The 21212-nt window shown below is 42.1% G+C and overlaps 1 protein-coding gene across 1 annotated transcript; it reads left to right on the forward strand.

Annotated features, from left to right (window-relative positions):
- The first annotated feature begins 12827 nt into the window (after positions 1-12827).
- Positions 12828-15406, forward strand: LOC119736691. The gene is made up of 3 exons (XM_038210706.1): positions 12828-12873; positions 14203-14361; positions 15270-15406. The coding sequence occupies exons 1-3, from the start codon at positions 12828-12830 to the stop codon at positions 15404-15406; spliced, it is 342 nt and encodes a 113-aa protein (XP_038066634.1).
- Positions 15407-21212: the final 5806 nt, after the last annotated feature.

Here is a 21212-nt window from a genome sequence, read left to right on the forward strand (position 1 = left end):
ATTTCCAAGGTATCCTTTGCGTAACATAATTACCGAACCAAACAGCCGCAAAATTACTAGCGCCACTTGAGACCCAGGTGGCGTATCTAGTACTTCTGTGGTCGTTTTGAGGGTGAAAACGAGGGTTTTTGTTGGGTCGTTGATTATCTGTCACACTAAGTCTGACATTCGACTTGGACCCTACTATCCCCAGACCCTGCCCTAATGTTAACAAATTACTCGGGCTAGCTAATCGGTCTAGCCCCACTTGGTGCAGGCCTGCCAAACGAGTTTATTTCAACGTTGTGCACAACTCAGAAAATACAGGTGTTATCATTTCCTATAAAACTTCTCGTTTGAATTAAGTCATATAACCACTCACCCGAGTTCACAGTCAACATTACAACCGGGGTTCCAGTAAAATATTGAGAGGTCATACGCAACTAGCTCATGCGGGGGGGGGGGGGGGGGGGGGGGACCCACCCTAAAAAAACAACACACTTTTGACCAGCCGCCGCCACCCCCCCCCCCCCGAAAAAAGTAAACAAACAAAACACGATGCATTCACAATGCTGGGCGCCACCAAGAGTTTGCAATGGCGAGTCAATTTTTCAAGTTTATGGTCAACAAACCATGGCCCATTTGCATGATTAATTTGGTATAGATTGGGGTATGGCGTTCTACCGCATTACCAAAAACACCATATCGGATAAAAAGAAAAGAAAAGGGTAAACAGATTCTCCGTTATCTCGAATTATATACGCTTACAAAACTGCAGACCGGAAAAACGAACAGTTTCAAATGTCCCGCGCTGCAAATTTGTCGACCATCTCCCACAATGCACTGGGAAAAATAAACCCTCTGTGGCAAACTTTTGGTGGCACACTGCATTGTGAATCGCCCGAATTATACGTAAAAAAACCCCGGAGATTGCAGTGTGGATAGTCGAACTTAATCAGAAAATGTTGGAGGTAACCAGCGTCCATTCTGCTGATGAACGACGCAACAGAGTCCATACCAGAATTGGTATTACGATCATACGTAATTCCAATAACCATTACGCCATTTCTACCACCATCCATTCATTAGGTTAATGTGGTTTATCATCCATCGGGCACGCATCGAAGTAGCCAAACTGATGGCCAGTCATTCAACTCTCGCATATGAAGAGTTGGTTATTTTGTTGACATCTTCCAGGTTTGGTCTCAGTGGGTATCATTCACCTTAGATTGTAATACCTAACTTTACGCTTTCAATTCCAATTTGTCACTCGCATAAAGGAGGGGTTTATTTCGCCGCGACATAAACTGAAAGGAGCTCCATGACTTCAATAATTATTCTGTTTCTTCTTTTTTTTCTTTCTTTCTAATTTCCTCTCAGTTCAAAGTATTCTTCATAAGGTCAGTTGTTTCCTAAACTGCAGCTTCCTTTAAAAGGCTGGATGAAGATGCTTACAAAGTCTTTTAATAATTAAATATTTTCATCCGGACGCGACGTCGTCCAAATTCAATGTTTTTAAAAATCGCCCACAATCAAACACATATAGTGTGTATTTGTAATAATAATTTATGTCGCTTATCATCATGTGGAAGACATAGACGAATCCTGGCACATGATACTCTCACGGCCCCCTTTACTAGACGAAGGCGTTGTATATAGCTATTGTACAAAGCGACTTTTCCATGACGTACCTATTATCTGAACAATTGCTAGATCTCGCCACTGAGGGTGGCCTCCGTGATAGAAGTGATAGTGTGCCAGGATTGGTCTATGGGCGCGTTGCCGCCGTCGATTATTAGGGTATACCGTACTTTTTTACTGAGTTTACTCACTCATTGGCTAGTGGTATGGCGCCACGTTCTTCATGCTTGGTTTACTCAAGCTGGTAACAAAGTTGTCTTGATCAACTTGAGTGCGAGGCACTCAAACGTTGATTTGATTGTGGTTATTTTCCTGCAATGTCGCAACCGATTTTATTTTTGGTGAAAAGCTCATTTTTTTAAAGTGACTTTGTCCACCCAAGTTATGCAATCTGTTTAAACCCCTGTGATGTAACATCGAAATGACAGTACTCTTGTTCAACTGTCGTAGCAAGTTTCAGTCTGACGCGAACCTATGTAGACAGACTCAGCATTGTTTCTCGGTTGGTGTATATGAGCACAGCCAACGAATTTTGTCTGCAAATTTAGTAGACCAGATTTGTGGAAGTGAATAATCATGTCGCAGTTCGTGGCAATTGTGTCATTCTTTGCAACCTTCAATGGTAAGTTTGCTCAAGTCGGTGAAATCGTCCCCTTTTTCTCCAAGACCCCTTGAAAATCTCCCCTTCTTGTAAAACTAGGAGTTTTGTATCGTTTGTCTCTTTATTTGGTCTTTTTTTCACGAGTTCATGCAGAATCGGTTAACATTGACAAAAGTTTCAGGTCGTTTTCCCTGCAAAATAGTTTCGCTCTTCTCCGCAGTCTGCATGGGTCATTCTTTTTAATCCGATATTTCCCTTTTTTAAATTTAATTAAACTATTATTGCGTCTTCTCAATAGATTTTTTTTTGCAGGCAAGTAAAGTCATGGCCCTTATTCACGATTTGGTCATTTTTGTCGAGTTCCCTGAATTGAGTTATTAATTGTTAACTGTTGATTCATTGATTGTTAACCGTTGAATGGGATGGCGCCAGACTTTTTATGCAGGCAGAATGCAGCCTTATTTTAGTGTCATTTTTTTTTTTAATATGGCTTTAAACATAAGGGAACGTTTAATTACAAATGTTAAATTATTCATTGAAGCAGACTGGAATTTATCAAACATTAACTTGTTTCCATTTACCTAACGTTCAAATCAATATGGCCGATTCGTGAATAAGGCCCATTCACCTTAGGCCTAAAACGCATGCCAAACATTTCCCGTGATGTCATGTGAATTGTAAATAAGATTTCACGGTGGGAAGCGTGGCTTCGCTATGGCTTGCTTACACGCTTTGATGGGGGTCACAAAGGTGAAGGTTGCGGGTTTGTGTCTGCGAATTTGTTTTCTTGAATTGTGTTTATCAAGTCCTACTAATTGGTAAAATAATTCCTATCTTTTTGGCTGACGCATGGCTCCAAAGGATATTTATTTAAGGGAAATTAAGTCCGAGAACCACTCCGGTATACCAACAGATATATATGCACATTGTGGTCATTGGCTATACTTGCAGAAAAAAATAATTGCGAGCGGGAGGGGCCGTTGCACAACGAAACGGAGCAAAGCCTCTGGCGGGCTGGGGGGGGGGGCGTGCCCACAAAGCCCCCCTCAGGTTGCCTTCTTGATACAGTTTTGGGAACACATTCATATAAGCGGTCATTATAGTACAGGAAATCCTTGCGATTTTCAGAACGAAATGAATGTTGAAGTATTGAAGATTGCCAAGATTATCGGCCACTCAGTCATATCCGAATCTGTAGGTAATTTTACACTCTGATTATGAAACCTTGATATGCCAAGTTAAAAAAAAAGTGGTTTTCGACAATCTAAGCTTTTGTTGTCTCTGGATCGAGTGGTTTCAAAAGAAATATCTTACTCCTTAACCTAAATTTCTAGACAAAATTATCACCTCCAAGAATATTGCAGTGAATGTGTTCTGTGTGCCTAATTCGATAGTTCTAGTATTCATGGACTGTGCGGAGAGCAAGGCGAGGGTTTGTTTCTTCGGTCAACCACAGGAGCTGGATGCTGCAGACATGCATCAGTGGATGGCACAGTTCATGGACTTAGTATGGGAAGGATGCCCAAGACATTGCAGTGCATCTGGAGCATCAAATGATGATCATTTCGCCAAAGAAGGCATGTTATCACAAATTAAACTTTCATTGTAAAGAAAAACACGGATATTTTACGATCTTAATAAGACAGCAAGCCCTGAGAAGCAATCTTTTTTTTTTTTACAGAGCACATAATTTTTTTCCGGGGGGGGGGGAGGGGGCACAACCTGATGAACCTTCTTGTTTTAGCGGGAACGTTCCGTCCGATCGGCATTACAATTTTGTGGAGTTCTCTACTTTTATCAGCGGTACAAAAATAAATTGTGGGATACCCATGGTCGTCATGGTAACCAATTTAGATAAACAGCCTGAGTCGGATGTAGGCACTTTTTGATGGAACTTAATCATCCTTACTATAATTCCAGGAATATCTGTGTGTGGGTGTGTGTGTGGGGGGGGGGGGTGTCTGTCTGTATGTCTGTTTGTACGTCGATTATCTCCAGAACCGGGCGCCGTATGAAATTGAAAATCAGCGTGTGTATTGCTCGGGATACCAGAATGTGCAGTGGCAAGTCTGAAGTGGTTTGGACCAGTGGTTCTCGAAAAAGCTGCAAACAAGCAATATTTTCTGAGGCCTAACGTGACAGTATAGCTTAGAACATAACACGCGCACTGCCGTTCTTTTCAATTGTTTACGTCATGTAAAGCTAAGGCACGCGTGCTCAATATGACGCAACAATGGAAAAAGGACGCGGGCACGCGCGCGTGCATTGTAGGGCGATACCATTGTCCAGATTGGGTGAATAGCACTGCATACCCTGTTTCCGTATGTTCACGTACGTGGTGGCTACACGGGCACATTATTGTGCAGTCGACTGCGCGACTGAGCAACCTTACTGCAGGGCGATACCATATTGTCAAGTAGGGGTAAATATCAGCGCCAGGGGATGACGACATTGTGTGCGTTTAACCTGCGAGTGTGCGTTCAACCTGTGGAAGCATCATTGAATAATGTGCGTTGTTTGCACGAACTGCAATTCTCAACTGCCCCTTCCGAACAGGCACGTTTTCGACTGGCCCTGCACTAGTCCTTCTTCAATATAAGACATGGGTTTTCCGGGACCACTAAATTTAAACTTCACATTTTCGCTACCTCTAAGCCCAAGTGCACCTTTTCGGAGTGAATGCTGTCTTTAGTGAAAGTGTTACCAAATGATGAGTTTTCATCCATGATTTTATGTTTATATTGACATCAGATAGTTGTCAGCGACTGGGTCTTGAAGACGGCACCATTCCTGATGAGCGTATCCGAGCATCAAGTGATATTGACTTTAATCCTGCCGCCATGGGACGACTGAATGGCCCGTCGTATTGGAGCCCGTCATACTGGTAGGTACCTGCTTCCCTGGGTTCATTGCGAGGTTGGGTCTTAGTCCAAGACAGGATTTTGACTTTTCCGCCCTAATTCAGCCGGTCTCGATGCCTGACAAGCGCCGGCCCACCCCTGAGCTAGCTGAGGGACGTCATGCAAACTCTCATGATCTTGGAAACTTGATTGGACCGTCGCATTGGAGTCCGCTATACTATAGGTCACTGCTCCCATGGGTTCATTGCGAGGTTGGGTTGGGTTAAGTCTAAAAAACTAGATTTGCCTTTTTTCCCCCTGTAGCCGGTCCCGATCCAAGTCTGGTTTCAATAGATTCTGATTATTCCTGATGAAGCTTAGGTCAGGTAGCAGCTAGTAATACATTGTATTACAACTATACGTCACTTGACTAAAACGGGAGGAAGGCCTCCTTTTCCCGAAAAAGTCCGAAGTTTGCCAATTTCGTTTCGTCGACAATCGGATAGCGCCCGGGTATTGTTGAGACTAATACAGGTTTTATGAACTGCCTAATTGCTTATTGAAACTTAAAAAAATGAGTTGATAATTGATACTCACTGCTTGCATTTAGAAAACTTGAAATTCAACGACGATTTTGTGCACCAAGTATGCACTCGGATCGTTTACGAGGGGCGAACGTTTTGCTGTGTCATGTGCTATTTTGAATTTGACGACCGTTACCGAGATTTGCCAAAACTCGGCATGGTCTCCATTCGACGCCGCCTGCCCAACAGTGCTATTCGGGTGCCTAACTTTCGGATTTCAGGTCAACATTAGTCAATGTTTTCTTACAGAAATATCAAACTGCATATGATGACTGTATGATAAATGAAGCAAGTGATTTTATTTAAAATTCGATCACAACATTAAAAGCTAAACGTGAAAAAGCGAGTTCGGTAACGAAGCCGAGCTTTAAAAAGGGCTGTCAGTGTCGTCATGTTTATGTTTTTAGACACGGAGGCTGCCTGACCTTTTAATATTACATCGACCCTCATCCGAAGTGGTGCATACTACTCTGACGTCAATGATTACGTCATCAGGTGTCAAATTACAAAGGATTTTATCTGAAAAAGTGACCAATTAATTTCACCTATAACTCTTAAACTCAAAAATCAATGACGGTGGTATTCTGTTATCAGATAGACCATTAACTGCTAAAGATTTTTTGTCGTGTACGTAAACTCGCTTGACCTTTACTTCCGGGTCTACCGGAAGGTCAAAGTTAGGTGAATTCAAAATGAAGACGTTAGCCCGAAATCAAAACAAAGCACAATTTCTTCCGAACGGTTTACGGTATGATCACAAAACCTTGTGTGAACTTGTACCATGTTTCGAAAATGTTGTAAATTTTGTTACGGCATCATGACGTCATCGGATATAACATTACAAGCGATTTAAGGGCAAATTTTGACAAAATAGTTTGCGTTATATCTTTTGAACTAACTACAGTAACGTGTTCGTTTTTTCGTGAGGTAGTAGACTATGCCGTGAGAAACATTTCTTGTCCCCGGACACAAAACCGCTTGACCTGTACTTCCGGTGTAACCGGAAATGCAACAAAAACCTGATACAATTTAAAAGCGGAAGCATTTTACTACAGACATATTTATTATGAAAGTGTTAAGTGAGGAATGCCTGGCAAAAAAACCAGTGTGATGACGTCATCATCTGAAAGGGCGCCCCCTAGCGGCACATAAAATATTGTTTTTTCTTTACTTTTAAGACCATAAGTTCAAATTTAACCAAAACGACCCTTGGCCTTGATATTCTTTAATTAACCACAGATAACTTGGCAAGGTTTCAAATTCATGACGTCATCAAACCGGAAGTTACTTCTATGAGAATTTGCCAACGATCATATTTGAAATTAAAAAAGAAATCCATCATTTGATCCATGTCGTATATCTTGGCCCTAATAACGATACCATTACAACGTTCACCTTTTGCGTCCAAATACTGTGACGTCATCAAACCAGAAGTTCGGTGTTATGAATATATACACTTATACTTTCCAAATGTTCATACGTTATTTAACTTCCCGTTTTTTGACTTATGACGTTATCAAGCCAGAAATAGCTTGTATGTGTACATAGAATGTCTACTGAAATTTATCACACCGTTAAAGATGCATTTTTTAAACAAAATAATTGATTGTCCGGGAAAGGATTTAATTTATTGATGCTTTGTTCTTATATAAAACTTTAACTGGACAGTGTTTCATAAAATAGTTAAATTTGCTTAACGTAGTGACGTAACAATAGAAATCTCCATGCACGCGCGACCGTTAGCACACACACGCCGTGTAATAGTGCTTAAGGTTAGCAAATTGTTCTGCTCTGCTAAGTACAACTCTTCTGCTAACTGTTAAACAGCGCCGTGAAATTGGGCCCAGGTCATTCGGAACATGAACGCGCGGGGCGCCCTTCGCTAGTCAATTACATAGATATAGAATAATAATATTCTTTATCTATAGTCAATTACGGGCAGAGTGGGCGTGCGCGTAAAATCGCGCATCATCTACTGGTCGCTAAAATGAAGACGTGGTATCATTAAAACGAGTAGCATGCTCGAACGCACCCGATCAGCCATGTTATCCCGAAGCAGCCTCGACTCCATGGGCGCGTGCGCATTCCTTACACTTGAGATCGCGCAAGGCATGATGGCGTAGCAAGATCTCGTACCCATGGGAACGAGGTTGATCCCGAATGTCCTCGGGTCATTGAAATACAAAACTGGCTTATTGTCAGGTCAGGGAACAAGAATAGTCCCGATCCCTGACAAGCGCCGTTAAACCACCTCGGCGCTGGGGCGCTATCGACAAGATGATCAAATTCCGTCTTGGGAAGTTTGACACTCAGACCCTGAGAATGTCACTGGCATGTAGCTCTTTTCTTTGAGTAATCCTTCTGACTATACCGTCTACCACCGCTGCATTTTGACGGCGTTTTGTATCAGACTGGCTGAATATGAGGAACGAAAAGACAATTTCAGCCTTGGACCAAAACTAAGCTTTTGCCACTTGAGCGGATCCTCACCAACTAAACTAATTTTAGTAATAACGTTTCGCTACTACGTCAGCGTCGCTTTGTTGAGTGATTCTGTTAATTTCTCAATTTAGGGCCCGCATGTTATGAATAAACGCTATCATTATTATTTATTTATACATTATGTATACCATGAAAACAGAAAATATCTTCGAAACATTAATGGTGTAAAATCGGCTCCACTCGCGTGGTTTACATATCACGTGGTTATCAATGTATACGCAGTAATTTCACGGGAAAACCCATTCTCATCACTTAATGTGCCCCCGTTTTTTTATGACGCTGATTTGTTTTTTGTTTGTTTTTGTCTGGTGCTCATGATAGCCCGCCCTGTTGGATTGAGGTGGATCTCCTCCAAACGACTAGGGTTTCTGGCGTCATCACACAAGGAAATAAATTCCCCTGGATCTCATATCTTGTGACAGAGTTTCAGGTGTCCTACAAGCCTACACCTTCATCTAGCTACGAGTACATCAAGGAAACCAACGGTGATATTAAGGTATAGGCTTACAGTATATAAGTTCTTCACTAATTACGCGAATCATCTAATTGATATTGAGCTAGATCCAGTTTGATGTGAGTTTCGAAAAAATGAGATTAGTGTCTTAAAAAGAAATATGCACCACACGAGCTACTTGATTAACAACAATCCACCTCTAAATGCATGGCGAAGCCTGAAGTAATTCGGTCGTTTCACAAAATGCAGTGCGCCACCAAGAGTTTGCCAATGCATTGTGGGAGATGGTCGACAAATTTGCAGCGCGGGGTATTTGAATTGTTAGTTTGCCCATGGAGGTAGAATTAGGTGGTTCGCCCGGCCAGTAGTTTCGTAAGCGTATGGTTCGAGTATCTGTTTGCCCTTTTCTTTTACTTTTTATCAATATGGTGGTTTTTTTTGTAACACGGCAGAACGCTATGCCCCAATCTTTAACAAATTAGCTTATATAATAAGTTGTCTACTGGTACTCGTTAAAATGGGCCGTGTTTTGTCCACCGGGCCGTGTTTTTGTCCAACTTGAAAAGTGGACTCTCTATGGCAAACTCTTGGTGGCGCACTGCATCCCAAGCGGAATAGAAAAGTAACTTCATCGTTCTTATCAGATTTTTTTTTAAGCAGTTAATTTTCACAGCGTTTTCTAATTTGTTTCTCTTCTTTTTAGTTGTTTGATGGCGGGGATTTCATCTTTGCTTCTACCCCACACACTAATTACTTCAACCAGTCCATCATGGCGTCTACTGTACGCATTCACCCTACTGTATACCTCATTGAAAGTGCGCTTCGGTTTGAGTTGATTCAATGTCCAATGGATTAATTTCATGTGGATTGACATTCATTAACCTAAAAATGATCCCTGGTACACTGTTGTTTCTTTTCAAAACAAAATCGGAAAACGGACCATTTATCTTAGAGCATTTGTGCTTTTTGGAATGACTGTGAGAGATTGAAGCGATTCTGACAAGCTAGCACCCTTGAACATAAATATTGAAATAACGTGTATCCGCCAACATGGGGCCTGATAGCCAAGTTTGCAGAGCACTGGTACGACTTTGCAGAGGTCGCATGTTAACCCTGCTCCTGTCAGTTTTCTCTGTTTAACTTTCTACTTATTTATATATGCACCTATAATCAATTTGCGCTTGCTGTTTATTCGACAATTAAAATTAAAAGTGCATAGTATAGCTTTTGGCGGATTTGTATAGATAGCGCTTGGTATATCCGTGTTGTTCATTTCGGAGTGTCTCGACGGAAAATTTTGATATCGCAGAGATTTGGTGAATTATTTAGTAAATGTTTATATCTAAAAGTTTTACATTACAACTAATTCATGTTATCAATATCAAGCTTTACAAACATGCAGTAAATGAACATAGTTTTGATGCATTGTGGTTCACATCTTCATATAAGGATCGTATACACCTCAATTATTCTAAGGCTTTTTGAGGTTTACATTATGAGCTCTAATTTGCGAATTACACGTTACTTCAACAACTTTATCTTTAGCACACAAACACGACATCTTTGATATAAACGTAATTGACAAAGACATAACTTTGTTGTTCCGAGATACTTAAATTTGTGACCTTGTGGAGACATTTCTTTGTTCTCGTGTACTAAAGTTTTTGAGTTTGAAAGTACAGCTTCAAAATGCTCTTATTTCAACCAGAATTAATTTTTGGCTGAAATTCGGATACAATCTTTTGTTCCCTATTGTGTGCATGTCTCCAGAGGGCACAGTGTATCAGATCCTGTACAGAGGTTACGTATAGTGGCTGTTTCACACACAAAAACAACAACCCAAGTCACTAACCTTTAGGCTGCCGTATAAGGGCATTTATAAAGGGTTTTAATCTACATTTATGTGGTATTTTGCTTAGTGTGTTGTTTGAATATTTATTTAGACTATTTGAAATGGTATATGAAATACGAGTAGAAAATATAATCACTTTTCGGTTCAAAACACAAGTATTTTACATTAATTCTAAAAACAGTCTATAGCGAATATGTTTCTGAGAATTTCGAAACATGCATTGAATAAACTGTCATGAAAGTAGACCCCTGTGAGTAATTTGATTCCACTGAAACCAACGGAAAGTACAATCCAGTGTTTGACGGAAATCGTGATGAAATATTCCAGTCTTTTCTCGGACAGCAAAATATCTGTTTTTCACTTTTGGTTGCTCAGCCACCGTGCCGTGTCTAATTTGCCATCAACCATCCATTCCTGTATTAATCCAACTTCCCCACATGTCATATCACCCCTGCCTGACTGTCGCATCCTTGAAGGAGTGGCATTACTACGGGTGGGGGAGGGGGACGGGGTTGGGGGCGCGCTTTCCCCAGCGGCTTTTCGTGACCCCAACCACACCACCCACCCCTACCCGGGTGCCCCTTCCCCACCATATGTGTATCACTTGCCTTCGGGTGCCCCCCCCCCCCTTGAACAGTGTGCGCAGCCCCAGGCGCACCCTTGGAATGTTAACCCCTGTTACGTCACTGCCTGGAAGGCTTTCGTCTTCTGTTCCAAAATTGGGTTGTTTCATTTCGAGTTCATCCCGACCTGTGCCAGTGTCTGACGGCAACCGCCATTCACTCTTTGCGAACTCAATTTATCTCGAAAAACAACATCAAGTACCACACTGCCGAGGTCGTTGGACTTCGGTCGTTTATTTTGCAAGCTTCAAGCAACTATGCAGTCGTTTAATTTCTCAAAGAGCTTCATTTCGGCAACTATAGACCATGTCCTCAAGTAGAGCGATTAGTTTTGAGTGCTACCACAATCCCATCAGTAAAAAAAAGCCTCGTGTAACGTCGGGGTACATGGAGTAGTTTGGTTTTGTTAGTATAGATAGTCGAACTTAATCAGAGAAAGTTAGAGGTAACCAGCGTCCATTCTGCTGATGAACGAAGCTACTGAGTCCATACCAGAATTGGTATTACGATCATACGTAATTCCAATAACCATTACGCCATTTCTACCACTATCCATTCATTAGGTTAATGTGGCTTATCATCCATCGGGCACGCATCGAAGTAGCCAAACTGATGGCCAGTCATTCAACTCTCGCATACAAATGAAGAGTTGGTTATTTTGTTGACATCTTCCAGGTTTGGTCTCCGTTGGTATCATTCACCTTAGATTGTAAGACCTAACTTTAAGCTTTCACTTCCAACTTGTCACTCGCATGAGGGAGGGGTTTATTTCGCCGCGACATAAACTGAAAGGAGCTCCATGACTTCAATAATTATTCTGTTTCTTCTTTTTCTCTTTTTTTTTCTAATTTCCTCTCAGTTCTAAGTATTCTTCATAAGGTCAGTTGTTTCCTAAACTGCAGCTTCCTTTGAAAGGCTGGATGAAGATGCTTACAAAGTCTTTTAATAATTAAATATTTTCATCCGGACGCGACGTCGTCCAAATTCAATGTTTTTAAAAAATCGCCTACAATCAAACACATTTAGTTCGGAAGTGTATTTAGGAAATGCCCCCCAAAAAATCCCGGGCCTCTATTTCGCCTGGGCGGATTACTTTTTCGCCCGGGTGGATTACTAATTTGCCCGGGCGAATTACTATGTCGCCCGGGCGGATTACTAATTCGCCTGGGCGAATTACTATGTCGCCCGGGCGGATTACTTTTTCGAATTAGTAAATCTGCCCTGGCGAATTAGTAATCCGCCCGGGCGGAATAGTAATCCGCCCGAGCGGAATAGTAATCCGCCCGGGCGGAATAGTTATCCGCCCGGGCGGAATAGTATTCCGCCCGGGCGGAATAGTAATCCGCCCGTGCCAAATGGTTATCCGCCCAGGCGAAATGGTAATCCGCCCGGGCGAAGTAGTGGGCTTAAAAGTATATTTTCAGTCATGTCCTAAATACGCTTCCGTAGCCAGGCACTCAAACGTTGATTAGATTCTGTTTATTTTCCTGCAATGTCGCAACCGATTTTATTTTTGGTGAAAAGCTCATTTATTTAAAGTGACTTTGTCCACCCAATTTATGCAATCCGTTAAAACCCCTGTGATGTAACATCGAAATGTCAGTACTCGTGTTCAACTCTCGTAGCAAGTTTCAGTCTGACGCGAACCTATGTCAACAGACTCAGCATTGTTTCTCGGTTGGTGTAGATGAGCACAGCCAACGAATTTTGTCCGCAAATTTAGTAGACCAGATTTGTGGAAGTGAATAATCATGTTGCGGTTCGTGGCAATTGTGTCATTCTTTGCAACCATCAGTGGTAAGTTTGCTCAAGTCGGTGAAATCGTCCCCGTTTTCGCTAAGACCCCTTGAAAATCGCCCAGTCTTGTAAAACTAGGAGTTTTGTATTGTTTTTCTCTTTATTTGGTTTTTTTTTCACGAGTTAATGCAAAATCGGTTAACATTGAGAAGAGTTTCAGGTCGTTTCCCTGCAAAATAGTTTCGCTCTTCTCCGCAGTCTGCATGGGCCATTCTTTTTAATCCGATATTTCCCCTTTTAAAATTAATTAAACTATTATTGCCTCTCCTCAATAGATTTCTCTTTATGCAGGCAAGTAAAGTCATGGCCCTTTTTTTGTCGAGTTCCCTGAATTGATTTATTAATTGTTAACTGTTGATTCATTGATTGTTAACTGTTGAATGGGATGGCGCCAGACTTTTTATGCAGGCACAATGCAGCCTTATTTTAGTGTCTTTTTTTTTTTTTTAAATATGGCTTTAAACATTAGGGAACGTTTAATTACAAAAGTTAAATTATTCATTGAAGCAGACTGGAATTTATCAAATATTAACTTGTTTCCATTTACCTAACGTTCAATTCAACATGACCGATTCGTGCATAAGGCCCATTCACCTTAGGCCTAAAACGCATGCCAACATTTCGCGTGATGTCATGTGAATTGTAAATTAGATTTCACGGTGGGAAGCGTGGCTTCACTATGGCTTGTTTACAAGCTTTGATGGCGGTCACAATGCTGAAGGTTGCGGGTTTGTGTCTGCGCAATTTGTTTTCTTGAATTGTGTTTATCAAGTCCTACCAATTTGCAAAATGATTCCTTTTTTTTTTGGCTGACTCATGGCCCCAAAGAATATTTTTATAAGGGAAATTAAGTCCGAGAAGCACTCCGTTATACCAACAGCTATATATATATATATATGCACATTGTGGTCATTGGCTTATACTAAATAATTGCGAGCGGGAGGGGCCGTGGCACAACGAAACGGAGCAAAGCCTCTGGCGGGCTAGGGGGGGGGGGCGTGCCCACAAAGCCCCCCTCAGGTTGCATTCTTGTTACAGTTTTGGGAACACATTCATATAAGCGGTCATTATAGTACAGGAAATCCTTGCGATTTTCAGAATGAACTGAGTGTTGAAGTATTGAAAATTGCCAAGATCATCGGCCGAGTAGTCGTATCCGAATTTGTAGGAAATTCTACACTCTGATTATGAAACTTTGACATGCAAAGTTAAAACAAAAATGTGGTTTTCGACAATCCAAGCTGTCTTGTCTCTGGATTGTGTGGTTTCAATAGGAATATAGAAATGAAAATATTGCAGTGAATGTGTTCTGTGTGCTTAATTCGATAGTTCTAGTATTCATGGACTGTGTGGAGAGCAAGGCGAGGGTTTGTTTCTTCGGTCAACCACCGGAGCTGGATGCAGCAGACATGCACCAATGGATGGCACAGTTCATGGAGTTAGTACGGAAAAGATGCCCGAGACAATGCAGTGATGATACTGCGAATGGTAAGTCGAAATAATGAACTTCTACAGTAAGCAAAATATAGGAAGCACATTTTGTTAGGTATTCTGTCAAAACAAGATACGTTTGCGCGGAGCTTGATGGAGAGATTTGACAAAATAAAAAGTATGCGGGGTTGAGTATATTATTCGATTTCAAGTGTGGTTTTATTCAAAAAATTTTTTGTCAAATTTGTAATTCCAAATATGTCTTGAATATAGTGTGAAATGTCAGGTGATGGCCTGAAATTTATAAATTGTATCAATGGATAAATTGTAAGGTTTTCAGAATTGCATTACCAATACCTTTCATCGGCCTTTGTCTCTGTTTTTACCTTTGTGAATTTATGGATTTCAAATGGGCATCAACTTGGCAAGAAAGGTCCTTTTTCAAACCATAAAGTGCCATTGTAAAGAAAACGATCTAAAATTTCAATATTATATACTTATTTTATCAAACAGTCCGGGGGGGGGGGTACAACCTTATGAAACGTCTTGTAATAGCGCGTTGTCTGATCGGCGTGAAATTTTGTGACAATTTTTTTTCAAATTTTATCAGGGGTCAGGTTTAGTGGAATGCCGTGGCAACCGATTTAACTTAATAGACTGCGTCACATATACTCTGTCTTATTTTTTAACATTTCCTCCGTTTACAACATTTCCTCCGTAAATGCAAGACATGTATTTTTGGGGGGACCCAGACTTTGTTATATGATTACTAACCAATATTAACACTAAATTTCTCCATTCTCCAAACAAGAGAACAGCTTCACATTATTGTGTTGTCGTTATTGAAAGCGTTACTTCAATTGAAAAGGAAATGGAAATATCATGGACGAAATCACACTATCGAATCATTTGCGGTATGCTTATCCCTTCACCTTTTCATCCATGTCTTATTTTGATCTTGACAGTAGATACTTGTCAGCGACTGGGTCTTGAAGACGGCACCATTCCTGATGAGCGTATCCGAGCATCAAGTGATGGTGACTTTCATCCTGCCGCCATGGCACGACTGAATGGCCCGTCGTATTGGAGTCCGTCATACTAGTAGGTCACTGCTCCCATGTCAGACTGCGCGGTTGGGTTGGGTCTTAGTCTAAGACTGTACTTGCACCTTTTTCTGCCATTCCAGTCCCGATCTTGCAAGTGTCCTTAATCCATCTCGGCGCCAGGGGGCGCTGTCAACAAGATTTTTGTAATTGGGATTTTATTTTAATTTTTAATTGGCCCGTTTTATTTGGGGTCCGGACCGCTGGTAGGTCACTGCTCCCGTGAGTTTATTGCGTGGTGGGATCGGGTCTAAGTAGTTCATGAATAGATTTGTAGTTTTCCCCCTGAAGCCCGCGGTTCATACTCTGCGCGAAAGCGAAAGCAAACGCGAATTTGTGACGTCGTGGCAAGTATATTCGCGCTGCGAATTCGTAAAAGTTGAACACATTTCAACTCGGGCGAATTTCGCAGCGAATGGTTCACGACGTCAAATTCGCTTCGCATTCGCATTCGCATGAAGTATGAAATGGGCTTCAATAAGCCGGCTCATACTTTAGTCAGGCAGCTTAATGAATGGATGTGGACATTCCGGACAAAAGCGCCAAATTTTCCATACATGCTCCTCAATGACTTAGCTTTCAGCTGTTGATAGGAACCAACTTATTCAATGACATTATGGCGGCCATCTTGGATTTTAAAGATGGCGGCCATTAAAAACCTGTATCTACCAATATCTCATCTTCTAAGCCTCCTAGGATTAAAGTTTTGGTGTCTAAACATACATTTTCAGGGTCAAAGAATGCAACTATACCATTTGGGTTAGTGTCAAATGATTAGTTTGTCCAAATACAGTATTGTGGCCATCTTGTGTTTGAAACGTATGGCCGCCATTTAAAACCTAAATCTCCGAATATGTGTTTTGCATCTTTAAGCCACTACGGATCTAAATCTTGGTGTCTAAACATATATTTTCAGGGTCATGGAACGCAACTAAACAATTTGGAGTAATACTACATGTACGTGAATTTAGGGATCTTGTCAAAATGGTCAGTTTGTCCAGAAACTTAATACGGCGGCAGTTGCCGTAAAAGGACCAACACTGTCCCGATTCAGGCTTTGTACATTTTTGCCATTATGGTTTGACATGAAAGGGCCGGCACCGGTCCCATTCAGGTTGTGTACCGTCTTGCCATTACGGTTTTTTCATAAAGGGACCAACACTGGCCCGATTCAGGCCTTTTACCGTCTTTTCATCATGGATTATCGTAAGGACCTGGAATGGCCCGGTTCAGGCTGTGCGCCGTCTTGCTGTTATTGTTTACCTTAAAAAGACCAGCACTGGTCCGATGCAGGCTCAGAACGGTGTTACCATAACCGTTTGCCACTTAATAGGGCGAGCCCTGGACCAATTCCACTTCTGTGGTGTCTGTACCGTCAACACGGAACCGTTTTGGTGCAATCGAGCCAGCATTAGCCCGCTTCTGGTCTTGTACCGTTTAAACTTTATGGTACTGCCACATCAGCTGGTATCGGCCCAATACCGTCCTGTTTACTAGGTCAATGCCATCTTTGAACCTAGGCAGGTAGAAATCTCTGGCACTACAGGATGTGATACAACTCTACCTCTCCCAACTACATGCAGCTGAACCACTACTGTAGCTCCGTTTGATTAAGGCGGGTCTGTGGTCGGCTAGTCCTGGTTCTCAAGCGGCTGATAGTTTTCCATTGAACCCATGTCGATGTAGCACCTGTTAGGAGGTTTTCTGCCGTTGTTACAGTATAACCATGACAATCGGTTGGCGTTTGCTCCCAGGCGTTGCTTCCAGTGTTGCTACTTCCCTGGATGTTGTGAAGGAGTGGGCAGGCTGAGGAAGCTTTTCATGATTTCAGCCTTTCGTGCCGAATCTTGCCGTACCTGGAGGAGGCGACACTCGTCATTTATCAATATTTGGACATCTTAGCAAGGCTGGCATTTTCCTTTCGGAAATTCGAAGAGGAAATGCCAGCAAGGAAGTGCAAATTACTTGTGTTGGTGGGTTTCAAGCATCCAGTGATCAAACTGCGTGATTTTTAATGCTGGGTCAGGTTTCATGGTATGGGCTGATCCCTCCCAGGCGGGGCACGCATACTCTGCTGAAGAATGGCGCGGAGCCAAAACGGTTCATCTTAGGGTGTGTGGTTTGGCTCTCCTTTTGGAGGTTGTTCAATTTCTTTATGATGTTGTTACGGGGAAATTTTTTTGGATGACTTGAATGACAGGATACGATGGAGGGTCACCCTAAGGTAGAAAGGATGGCTACAAGGGACCAAGGTGCCAATGGTGTTCCGGACCATTTGATGTTAAGGGGTCGGTTGGCTTCGTGGTTAACGTTCCTGAGATGGAACGAGCAGACTTGGGTCTTAGCAGCAAGATTGGCAAGGAGGTGATTGCACTCTTAGAATAGAGACGGCTAAGTGCTGAGGTGAGTTTTGCTTCTATGGCTTTGAACGGAATCTTTTGAGATGTAACACAAAGATCGTCTGCGTAGATAAAACGCCCAGTGTCGTGGTCTAAATTAAATTGTGATTTTTTTTTGTGGAGACGTTATACAGCAACCGAGCTAGCACAGTGCCTTGAGGTAGAACGTTTTCTTGCCGTCGACAGCGTTTTTGTTTTGTTCTGAACAAAGAAGCCGTCTTTGAGAAGGGCTCCGATATGATCCGTAAATGCGAGGTATTGGGCCAACTCCAAGATATTTTTAGGAGGCGGCACGGTGGTTTACAGTTGTGACTGAAAGATCCACAAAAATAGCTCCACTTATTTGTCGTTTAGAAACCCATCCTCAGGTTGCTGTGCCAGGTTAAGAGTTGGCTTGTTGTTGACTTGCAGTGGCGTAGCCACCGGGGGGCGTGGGGGGCGACCGCCCCCCCCCCATGAAACCTTGTCGCCCCCCTTACTACGACATCATTTTCCAATTTTCTATAATCAATACTTCAGATTTGTCACCTCCGTACGTACCGCGTTATCAGCACTATTCTCATCGCATACTCGTAAGCTTTTCAATGATTCTGTGCCAAAGTGAAGTCTTTTGGTGAGTGCGGACTCAGAGTCATTTATGGATGGAAAAATAAGTAAAATTTCAGGAATGAAAAAGGTTTAGTAATGGACGAACTCGCAACAAAAATAAGGCCTATAGTGTAGTTTTAGGATACCACGTGCGCTTTTGCATGCACGGTGCTAGCCCGTAGTTCAGCGGTTGTTTATTGTGCATGTTGTATACGCTGGAAATGTTCACATGAGCTACACGCCTGAAAACGTGTTTCTTCGTTCATGAGACCGCAACATTTTCGCGCCACTCGTGCACCGGGCGGATGTTAACAGGTCAAATTGCCGGATCAGATCCACCTTTTGCGTTCCCATCTGATCGTGATCCGGCAATTTCCGGATCTGATCCACCAATTGGGGGATCTGTAACCTGGTCCAGAGGTGGATCAGAAAAGGTGGATCTGATCCTGATCCACCTTATAACGGTTAGCGTTCACACTACACACAATTGCCGGATCTGATCGGACCCCGTTCCCACTTGATCCACCAATGGGGGGATTTGATCCACCTTTTGCCAAATTGCCGGATCAGATCCCCCAATTGGTGGATCAGATCCGGCAATTGTGTGTAGTGCGAAAAAGGTTGCGGTCTCATGAACGAAGAAACACGTTTTCAGGCGTGTAGCTCATGTGAACATTTCCAACGTATACAACGTGTATGCACAATAAACAACCGCTGAACTACGGGCTAGCACCGCGAATGCAAAAGCGCACGTGGTATCCTAAAACTACACTATAGGCCTTATTTTTGTTGCGTGTTCGTCCATTACTAAACCTTTTTCATTCCTGAAATTTTACTTATTTTTCCATCCATAAATGACTCTGAGTCCGCACTCACCAAAAGACTTCACTTTGGCACAGAATCATGGAAAAGCTATTACGAGTATGCGATGAGAATAGTGCCGATAACGCGGTACGTACGGAGGTGACAAATCTGAAGTATTGATTATAGAAAATTGGAAAATGATGTCTTAGTACATCATGTGACCGTTTCTAACCAATGAGAAGCTTCAGAACCAGGGAATCCCTTATCGATGCATTGGTTTCTGCCGTGATGTCACACAATGAGCGGCTCTGTTGGATTTCACCTGTTAATTTATGCACGCACGGATCCTCTACGCATCCGTGATTTATGTTGGTGAATTCGCGTAATTTTTGTCGGTGAATTCTGATAGTGCTGTTTGAAAACTGACCCATCCTGGCCTAGCATGCAATCATGCAACAATGGCACTCCCACAGAGCGCGCGTAATTCCGAACTCAGCGACCTTTCGGACCAACATTTCCGTTCGAAAAGGTGGATCATTCATAAGTGGGAACGCGACTTGCGGTTTTGTTGCGGTAAGATAACGATCACACCAAAATGCCGGATCTTGATCCACCTTTTTTCCAATTCAAGTGGGAACGCGCAAGCCCAGCAATTCACAGCCCCACCAGGTAACTCCCAAAGACTTAACAGGTCATGTGTGTACAAGAACCCCAGGTCATGTGTGTACAAGAACCCCTAAGCTCCGCTTAGATAGTAACATGACGCCCCCCCAAAAAAAATGTTCCAGCCCCCCCCTCCCCCCCCCCCTTAACAATTCCTGGCTACGCCACTGTTGTTTTACTTATATTTCATACAGTATTTTCGACGACTGCAGTATATATCAACGGTATTCTGTTAGAGATTTTATCTTCAGTTTGACTATTTTGTGTGTATAACTCAAATCATCTTGGTCTCTTCTGAATAAAAGAGTTGTATTTCCTGACCCTAAAATGTATGTTTTGACACCGAGACTGTGATTTGATATGAGGTAGTAGCTGGCCCTATGAGGTAGTAGTAAGGCCCTCTCGGCTTCGCCGCTCGTGCTAGTCTTTTTACATGCCAGATAGTCCGGGTATAGGCGCGTAGGACTTGACTAAAGGCTAGTTGTATCCAAGAATCATGTTAAGTTTATTTATATAGGGCCTATACAGCGAGAAATAGGCTCATATACTGTGTACCCTTACATTCTGATTAGCGCATGCGTGCATGAATACATATCACGTGGTTATCAATGTTTATGCATTCACGGGAAACCCATTCTTCTCCCCAAATGTGCCTTTGTTTTAAGATGACACTGATTTAAGTCTCTTTGGTTTGTGTGCTCATGATAGCCCGTTCTTTTGGATTGAGGTGGATCTCCTTCAAACGACTAGGGTTTCTGGCGTCATCACACAAGGAAATAAAATGGCCCGGATCTCACATCTTGTGACAGAATTTCAGGTGTCCTACAAGCCTACACCTTCATCTAGCTACGAGTACATCAAGGAACACAATGGTGATATCAAGGTAAGCCTACGGTATAATAAGTGCTTCATTAATTACGTGAAAAACTGTTATGATACTCAGTTTCTAAGGAATTCGAATTATGTCGTCAAAAAGTAAAAAGAAGCCCATAAATTAGTGGCTTGATCATTTTCAGTCACATATTTAATTTATTATCGCAAGTGGACTAGAAAAGCAACTGACATTTTCTAGTTAAGATTTACTGAAACTACGTAGGCCTACTTCAGTATTTATGCGTACTTTTTGAGAAACTTTAGTATTTGTGCGTACTTTTTGAGATACTTCAGTATTTATGCGTACTTTTTGAGTTACTTCAGTATTTGTGCATACTTTTTGAGATACTTCAGTATTTGTGCGTAGAGAGAGATATATGTGATTATTTTGTGTTAACATCTATTTTTTTAAACACCGTTTCCTTCTGTTATCTTTTCTTTTCAGTTGTTTGATGGTGGGGATGTCTACTCTGCATCT

Source organism: Patiria miniata, unplaced genomic scaffold (assembly GCF_015706575.1).
Source record: "Patiria miniata isolate m_02_andy unplaced genomic scaffold, ASM1570657v1 HiC_scaffold_3, whole genome shotgun sequence".
NCBI classification, from domain to species: domain Eukaryota; kingdom Metazoa; phylum Echinodermata; class Asteroidea; order Valvatida; family Asterinidae; genus Patiria; species Patiria miniata.